The sequence below is a fragment of the Eulemur rufifrons genome, chromosome 30 (genome assembly GCF_041146395.1).
Source record: "Eulemur rufifrons isolate Redbay chromosome 30, OSU_ERuf_1, whole genome shotgun sequence".
NCBI lineage: Eukaryota > Metazoa > Chordata > Mammalia > Primates > Lemuridae > Eulemur > Eulemur rufifrons.
Window position 1 is genome coordinate 99,808,607 of NC_091012.1, and position 9,054 is coordinate 99,817,660.

Below are 9,054 nucleotides of genomic sequence, written 5' to 3' on the forward strand. Positions count from 1 at the left end.
CCACCCTGGCCTCTGCCTCTATTCTCTGTAATCCCTTGGTACCTAGGCACTCAGACGCTTTTAGGAGGAAACCTGCAGGTGCTTAAGTAGCCAGTTCAGTGTTGGGATCCCAACACAGAGTGGCTGCAATAAAAGCCTGGCATCGCATATGTATGCCATGGCACTCTCATTTTTTTTCCTGTCCTTGCAACATGCAAGTCACCTTCCCAAGATCAGGAAATAAAGATATCCTGAGACCTGGTTTTTCTTTGTGTATAATTATTGTTACACAGTATGGTTTCATTCAGTAGGCTGGGAAAAGCCTAGAATTTAGGGGCAGTGACTCTAGGAAGATAGAAAGGGAAAGTGGAGTTGTTATTCTAGAATGAGTATTTTTTTTTTTTTTTTTTTTTGCCCAGTCTCTTTCCCATCACCTGATAAGATGTTGGCTTTTTAAATAATCTCAACCAAGAAAGGTTGCTTTAATTCCCCTATTATTTTCTCTTTTGTGAGCAAACAGAAACAAAGAACAAATCTACCTTCCACCCATCTGAGTCTTACACATACACACACAAAACACACACACACCTGTCCCAAAAGAAGATTTGCAGTCTGTATCCAGGAGGCTGGTTCTGACTGGGCACAGGTTTGGAATAGACTGTAGGAAATGCAGGCATCCAGGGAGCTCTTTGAAAAAGCTTGCAAACTCAGGGTGGAGGACGATAAAAGAGGTGGGAAAATCTAGTCTTTTGTCCTGGGGAGCTGCAGAGTTTTCTGGCCAAATATTGGAAGCTTCTTTCTAAGCTTGGTGTGTAAGAAATAGAAAGACCAACCTCTAGCCTGTCCTGGAGGAAAGCAGAGTTGCACCCTTTATGTGACTTTGTCTCCCTTTTATCCAGTCGGAGTCTAGCCACTCAGAAGCATCTGTCCGGAGGGAGGAGTCACCCATGGATGTGGACCAGCCATCTCCCAGTGCTCAAGATACTCAATCCATTGGTCAGTACTACTTCCTGTTTCTAGCCAAGCAAAAGGGAGACCCAGTCTTACGGAATGTCTGGTGGATCCCTTGCTCCCAACATATATAAGCTCAGTGCTTTCCAATTTGTTCCAGTGAACACTGGTTTCTGTAAATGTTAACAGGTGTTTGACAACCAAAACACACTGCGATTCTTATTATGAAGAAACCGTGATAGGAGATAGCATGTGTTTTGAATCTTGGCTCTCCTATTTACTGGCTCTAGGACCTGAGGCAAACCTCTCTTTATTCAGTTTCTTCATTTAAAATAGGGATGTTCACAATTGTTAGGATTAAATGAGTTAACACACGTAATAACGCTTAGAGAAGTACCTGGCACACAGTGAATGCTGTTAGTAGCAGCATTTCTCGAAGTCAGTCAGTCCTGACTTACTGTCTCTCAGGATTTTGAGAGATACATGTTATTCTCGTGTTCTCTACCCATCTTCTTTTACCCAAGGTCACACAATCTACAGGTGTCAGAGCCCAGGATTCAAACCTAAGGGCTGTCAGATCCTTGAAGAAAAGTCAGGATTTGGGTAGAGGATGAAAAGCAAAGATCAGGAAGAAACCTATGTGGAGCAGGTGTATGCACACGGGGGAGGAAGAAGTTGCTTCTTCCCTGTCCAGAAAATGAGCCAGGGCTTGCTGCTTGGCTACTGAGCAGAGTTTACAATTTAAGCCCCCAGTTGGTACCGGGAAAAGTACCAGCAGTGGAGGTCCTTCTGTCACACCATGGCTTCTCAGAATTTTAAACTGTCCCAGGACAAGATAACTAATTCAAAAGGCATCAGATTTAGAAAGATCTAATTTTAAATTCTGGCCCTGTTCTTGCGAGAGGAAATAGAGGAAAGGCAGCCTATTTCCCAGGCAGCTATCAGAATTCAGTGAGGATGGTGTCCTAAAACACGCTTTGTAAACTGGAAGGCAACCATCCAAAGTTCTACCATTGTTCTCTGGGAGCTAATGAGGCAATGGCCAGACTGGCAGTGTCCAGTAGGACTTTGTGGTAGTTAGTAGCCATGTGTGGCTATTGAGCACTTGAAATGTGACTAGTGCAGATGAGGAAATGAATTTGTTATTTTATTAATTTTATTGCATTTAAATTTCAGTGCAATCCAGTGTAGTAGGGCTAGACTTTGCTTTTAGATATTGCTCAGTGAGTGATATTCAGCAGCCGGTGGGCCTGTCTACTTGATCTGTCCAGTAGCCAATGCATTTGCATTTGATCTGGGAAAAATCTAAGTGAAGGAGAAAACTCGAAAGCTTTCTGAGTCTCTCTTCTGTGTGCCCTATAGCTTCTGATGGAACCCCACATGGGGAGAAGGAAAAGGAGGAGAGGCCACCTGAGCTTCCCCTGCTCAGTGAGCAGCTGAGCCTGGATGAGCTCTGGGACATGCTTGGGGAATGTTTAAAGGAACTGGAGGAATCCCATGACCAGCACGCAGTGCTAGGTGAGTGATGGTCTGAGCACCCAGGACCCAACCCACTGGTGTGCTCTGGAGCCGTTTCTGCCAGTTTAATTTTCTTCCTTCCAGGTTAGTCCTCGCCTTCAGGGTCTCTGTAATGTGAATGCAAAGGAGAATTGTTTTTTTAACAGATTGCCTATCCCATTTTTCTTTGCTTTCAAAGAAGCTCTGACTTCTTGCAAGTTTTTATTTTTTTTTCTGCATTATTTTTGTGATTTGTTTATGAAGACAAAGAGGTTTGTACATTGAAGTTTGTAAAGTAAAATGTCACCTCCCTGTTATTCCTACCCCCAGTGCTACAGCCTGCTGTTGAGGCCTTCTTTCTGGTACATGCCACAGAACGGGAGAGTAAGCCTCCTATCCGAGACACCCGCGAGAGCCAGCTGGCACACATCAAGGACGAGCCTCCTCCACTGTCCCCTGCCCCCTTAACCCCAGCCACGCCTTCTTCCCTTGACCCATTCTTCTCCCGGGAGCCCTCATGTATGCATATCTCCTCAAGCCTGCCCCCTGACACACAGAAGTTCCTTCGCTTTGCAGGTACAGGGACCTCTTGGGCCCCGGGTGTAGAAGGTTTCATGTTATACAGGGTCGTTTCATACTATTTATCCTTAGCTGATTTAGTAGAAAGAAGGTGAGAGAGAGAGAATATGTGTGCGGGAGCTGAAAGGTGAGCCTAGTGAGGTCAGTAGGGGGGCCTTCTCTGGAAGCCCTTGTGGGCCACTCTGAGGGGTTGGATTTTATCCTGAGGACATGGGAAGCCAAGCAGGGGGGCTAGAAATGCTCAGATTTACATTCATACCTCAAGGATGGCCCCTAGCTTTAGCTAGTTCTTTTTTAGACCCCTGAAACAAGAAAAAGGAAGAGAGAGTTGCTAGCTGGTCGACCATCTTGAAACCTTCTGTGGCCTGTGATACGCTGATTACTGCTATCATTTCTCCCCTCAGAGACTCACCGCACTGTGTTAAACCAGATCCTACGGCAGTCCACCACTCACCTCGCTGATGGGCCTTTTGCCGTCCTGGTAGACTATATTCGTGTCCTCGACTTTGACGTCAAGCGCAAGTATGTGCCCTAGATGTTGTGGGGGCTGATGAGAATTCCCCAGATGTCATCTCCCTTCCCAAAAAGGAGCCAGAGTTGCTCCTGGTGCTAGAAGTTTCCCTTAATGGAGGCAGCATTTGAAATGATGCTGGCGAGGAGGGAAGAGACTAAGCTGTGCCGCTGACAATCACTGTACCTAAATATTCCCTGGCTTTCACCCCATCTCCATATTTCATCAGTGAAATGAAAGCCACATGATTTCTAAAGTCCTGTCCCAACCTTTGAGGTGATGCAGGTGGCTGTGGTATGCTCACAGCAGGGCTCAGGGGGCTTCCACAACACTCCTGGAGTTATCCCCACTCCTGTTCTCCTTCTTGCGCATGTACGTGGCTTACCTGCTTGTGGTAGCAATTCCATGCCATGATCTCTGTGGGCCTTTATTCAGAGGAGATGGGTACAGTTTAGAGTTGATAATGAATGGTCTGCATTTCCCAAGCAAGTAGGGAGCAGAGATCAGAGTGTTTGGAGGATGGAGAGAACATCATTGTGGGTCTTCATCCTAATCAGGCAAACAGGAATTTGCTCTGCCACCTCAATCTTGTTTTCCTTCCTTTCACACCTCCCAAGATATTTCCGCCAAGAGCTGGAGCGTTTAGACGAAGGGCTCCGGAAAGAAGACATGGCTGTGCATGTCCGTCGTGACCATGTGTTTGAAGACTCCTATCGTGAGCTGCATCGCAAATCTCCTGAGGAAATGAAGAATCGATTGTAAGGGCCTCAAACTGAGAAAAGACTGAAGGGTGGGGGGGTGGCCTCCTACATAGTAGTGATAGCATACTCCAGTCGCAAATATGGGGAGGTACTGCCCTCCCCAGTAGGAATTCCCCATAGGAATCTGGCTTAGATAATCTCACTGAGCTGTCTCCTTTGTGTCTGCTGGGCCTGGTCTGCTGGCTGGTTCTTTCGCTGAGCTATCCAGCAATTCCCAGACAGACAGGAAAGTCTGTGTTTACAAGGATACACCTGATGGCTTTACAGTGAGAGCTTTCACCATTGTTACACTAGGAATGGGAAGCCTGCTGAGCAAATGGTACCCTGGGTTAGGGGAAGTCTGCACTTGCATGAGTTGCCTCCACCAAATTGGTAACTGCTCACTGTTGAGTCTGAAGCCACCTAGAGGAGATTGGCAGTTTGCAATACTAAAGTATAAGAGCTGGTGGGATGAGAGACCAATTGGAATGGTTTAATGATTCCTCCCTCTACCTCGTGGAGTGGGCTCACCATCTATGCCATAACACAAGAAAGTTAGAGTCTTCCCAGATAGCTCTTCCATCTCCAGATACCTTAAAGAAATTGGATTCTGGGCTTAGCTCTCTCAAAACATCACTTTTCTCCCCACTTGCCCTAGGCGATCCCTCATTTAGGCCTCTTATGCCTTTCCTATTGGCGTTTTCTGGAATATTAGTGAACCTTTACTGATATTTCAGGGTGACATCTCTGTCAGTGATGCTTTTTGGTCCCAAACCCCACCCCACCCCACCCCACCTCTGGGCTCTCCCGGCACTTTCTGTTCACTTCATCTGAAAATGCACTCCCTGAAGACTGCTTCACAGCCCTCACTCGCTCGGGTAGTGTTGCATGAATGACTGGATGGATTCTGGGCTTTCGGCACAGCTCTCTTCTGTCTCTGCTCTCTTATGCAGGTATATAGTGTTTGAAGGAGAAGAAGGGCAGGATGCTGGAGGGCTCCTGCGGGAGTGGTATATGATCATCTCTCGAGAGATGTTTAACCCTATGTATGCCTTGTTCCGTACCTCACCTGGTGATCGAGTCACCTACACCATCAATCCATCTTCCCACTGCAACCCCAACCACCTCAGCTACTTCAAGTTTGTTGGACGCATTGTGGCCAAAGCTGTATATGACAACCGCCTTCTGGAGTGCTACTTTACTCGCTCCTTCTACAAACACATCTTGGGCAAGTCTGTCAGGTGAGGATGTGGCATAGTCCTGGGACTGTTCTCAGCCCTGGGGGTCAGGTTTTTTTCTTGTGTCCCATCCCTGTGCCGCCTCTTCCCCCTACCCCTCCAACCCATAACCCTAATTGTGTTTTTCTAGATATACGGATATGGAGAGTGAAGATTACCACTTCTACCAGGGCCTGGTTTATCTGCTAGAAAATGATGTCTCCACGCTAGGCTATGACCTCACCTTCAGCACTGAGGTACATCAGGGAAACCTGAGCACATCTCCACCAGTCTAGGAGACCCATTCCACATCACCTTAGAAATGACACTAAATAACCTCTCACAGTTTTAAGGAAGCACCTCGACTTCTTAAAGCCCTACCAGGCAGAGAACAGTGGGTGTTTGTGAGAGACATCACAAACAGAAAAACCAGAATTTATAAAATGATGTAGACTTTTGCCTTTACAAAAAAATGCTCCCATGTGTAATTCTTCACTGTAGAAAAATCGTACAAATAGAAATAAGTGAAAAACAAAAATTTCAAGTTTACTCTTCCCCTACACATTGTTTTCCTTAAAGATTGTGTTATGTCACATTATGTGTTAGCCATGCCTTTTTTCCTTTTACCTTTGACAGTTGCCTTACTCTCTGCCTTCTTTGTGTGTCTTAGGGCCAAAGAATAATTTCCTTCTTTCCTTCCCTCAGCCTTTCCCTATCAGGGGAGTTATGAGCTAATGAGTTATGAGAAAAGTCACTGTTTTGTGTGGACTTGCCTCATCTCTCTGCCCAGAACATGGCAAGTTTAGGATGTGTTCCCAGGTGTCTGTTAGTCCCATCCTAGACCAAGCCTGATTTGTATGATTGGTGTTTTTGGTTGTTCTAGGTCCAAGAGTTTGGAGTCTGTGAAGTTCGTGACCTCAAACCCAATGGGGCTAACATCTTGGTAACAGAGGAGAATAAGAAGGAATATGTACACCTGGTGTGCCAGATGAGAATGACAGGTAGGGTAAATGTCCTTTAGACCTCTAGTTGCCCAATATGGGAAGAAGTAAGGCTTCATTCGTTTCACAAGCGTTTCTTGTTCTCTTCCCCTGTGACACAGTCACAAATACCTTGCACAAAAGGAGTCAAAACACCTGATCAAAAATACTTAACTTCATCCACTTTCTCATATAGTGCCCTCGAAACAGAGTGGTGGGTGAGGCAGGCAGATCAGTCAGCATCCTAGTAGCACCAAGAGCCAGATTGGGGATCTCTGGCCTCTAAGAACTGCGTGAGTTTAGAAGCCATGTGGCTTTTTGGTTCTCTTTCCAGGAGCCATCCGCAAACAGCTAGCGGCTTTCTTAGAAGGCTTCTATGAGATCATTCCAAAGCGCCTCATTTCCATCTTCACTGAGCAGGAGTTAGAGCTACTCATATCAGGACTGCCCACCATCGACATTGATGATCTGAAATCCAACACTGAATACCACAAGTACCAGTCCAACTCTATTCAGGTGAGCTGCTACTGGCTTCCCTCCCGGTATGGTCCTCTTACCCAAGGCAGTGCTGATTTGTGTGATAACAAATAAACCAGTACTTTTAGAGGAAGGGGGTTATGGATGACAGTTTACCTACATCTAACTCTTAGTTAGTTAGTTAGCTAGTTAGTTAGTTCTTCTGGAACATATTTTCAGGTGATATTCTTACCTATCTTATGAATAAAGGGACTGAAGCCCGCCCAACAGAAGGGGCTTGCCTAAGAGTCCAAGTCCAGCCCTATTTCCCAAATTCTACCCCACCATCCCCAGGAGCTCTCTATGTAACACTGGCTTCTTTTGTCCCTTCCTGCAGATACAATGGTTCTGGAGAGCATTGCGTTCTTTTGACCAAGCTGATCGTGCCAAGTTCCTCCAGTTTGTCACAGGTACTTCCAAGGTGCCCCTGCAAGGCTTTGCTGCCCTTGAAGGCATGAATGGCATTCAGAAGTTTCAGATTCATCGAGATGACAGGTCCACAGATCGCCTGCCTTCAGCTCACACATGGTAAGAGGAAGGTTTTTTTTTTCCTCCTTTTCAGTGTTCACCTTGAGCTTGCATACTTGATACTTCTGGGCCCCTACCCAAGATTGGGAACACAGATCTGGCCCAGTCCTGGACCTTGGGCAGCTCACAGTATGATATTCTAGGGAGAAGGTGATGTTTAAGATGAGAAGATAGGCTAGACACAGAACGGGATCTGGGGAGACACTGGCAGGCGAGCCCCGCCACAGGAGAGCGTGGTGTGCTCCAAGGCTCAGTGTGGCCGGAGCAAGGGGGGGTTAAAGGAAGCAGAAGGCTGAAGAACTCAGCAGAGGTCAGATCACCAGCGACCCTGAATACCTCTTTAGAGCTTGTACTTTAGCCTGTAGGCCAGGCCGTAGTGTTTTAGGAGTGACAGGGTCAGATTTGTGTCTTGGATGCCTAATGGCCAGTTTTGGAGCCAGATAGGGGAGGGCAAACTGGGCTGGGACAAGATTGGGAGTCAGCAAGAAGCAAGGAGTAGATTCCCTCAGGGGGAACAGTCAGTGGGCATCATGGGAACAGAGATTTGGTTATCTGTCATCTTTTGTCACAGAGTGATCTTTTTTCTTTCCCTAGTTTTAATCAGCTGGACCTGCCTGCCTATGAGAGCTTTGAGAAGCTCCGCCACATGCTACTATTGGCCATCCAGGAGTGCTCTGAAGGCTTTGGGCTGGCCTAATAAGGCCCTGCCCACCTCTGTGGGGTTTTTCTACCATTGTTCAGACCTGGGGAGGGGGGAATATTAAAGAAGAACCGGAAAGAAGTTGTCAAAAACCAATAAATGAAATCACCAACTTACCATGTGTGTGTCCCAGCTGCCCCATCTTCCCTAGTGCATACCTGTTCCCCTTTTGCTCATTCTCTCTCTCCTTCTCCCGTTTCCTCACCCCCCTCCCCTTTCCGTGCCATCCATGATCCCCACCCCATGTGTTTAAAAGGCAGTAGCCTTTGCAGGGACCTGTTTGTCCCAACTGTTTGAACAGTGTGCTCCTCAGATTCTGTGTTCAGAAGGATTTGCTGCATTGAGACTTGAAACCTTTGGATAGGGGAAAAAATTATATATATATATATTTTTTTGTTCTGTTTGCATTTCTTAATTTGTGCTTGGAATGTGTTGATGTGCACAGCTAATGATTCAATGCGAGACAAGATTGGCGTCTGTGTTGTGGAGGTTTCAAATAAAGAGCACTCTTCATAACTCACTTTTCACAATGGAGTTTTTTTCAAACTTAAAAAAAAAAAAAACTCTTAAGCACATGCTAGACATCTGGAGAAGAGATCCAAGTGTACTCTCCAGAAAACCATCTCTGCCCTACCCGCTTGCCCACCTGCCTCCACCACTGGTGCAACTTCTTCCTTCAAAATCGGTTTACCTATGGTCAGGAGAGATCGGCAACCACCAGGAATTGGGGGAAGTCTTTTTTAGAATGGGATCTGCACTTGGGGCCGGTGATGGTGTTAAGAGATTGCAGCCAAGGACAAAGCATCACCTTGCTCAAGGGGGACAAACTGCAGCAGGTTGTACAAAGCATTCAGAG

The 9,054-nt window shown here is 46.4% G+C and overlaps 1 protein-coding gene across 5 annotated transcripts in view; it reads left to right on the top strand.

Moving 5' to 3' along the window:
- The window catches only part of HUWE1 (HECT, UBA and WWE domain containing E3 ubiquitin protein ligase 1), a 155,656-nt gene extending 147,342 nt beyond the window's left edge, over positions 1–8,314 (top strand). For all 5 annotated transcript variants that reach the window (XM_069463120.1, XM_069463116.1, XM_069463118.1 and 2 more), the window contains 11 exons: positions 879–975; positions 2,293–2,448; positions 2,758–3,003; positions 3,411–3,528; positions 4,135–4,275; positions 5,211–5,498; positions 5,626–5,731; positions 6,358–6,475; positions 6,789–6,970; positions 7,308–7,498; positions 8,093–8,314. In XM_069463120.1, coding sequence (XP_069319221.1) covers positions 879–975; positions 2,293–2,448; positions 2,758–3,003; positions 3,411–3,528; positions 4,135–4,275; positions 5,211–5,498; positions 5,626–5,731; positions 6,358–6,475; positions 6,789–6,970; positions 7,308–7,498; positions 8,093–8,195 — 1,746 coding nt within the window. In that variant the 3' untranslated portion in view covers positions 8,196–8,314. The remainder of the gene's footprint in view (positions 1–878; positions 976–2,292; positions 2,449–2,757; positions 3,004–3,410; positions 3,529–4,134; positions 4,276–5,210; positions 5,499–5,625; positions 5,732–6,357; positions 6,476–6,788; positions 6,971–7,307; positions 7,499–8,092) is intronic.
- Positions 8,315–9,054: the final 740 nt, after the last annotated feature.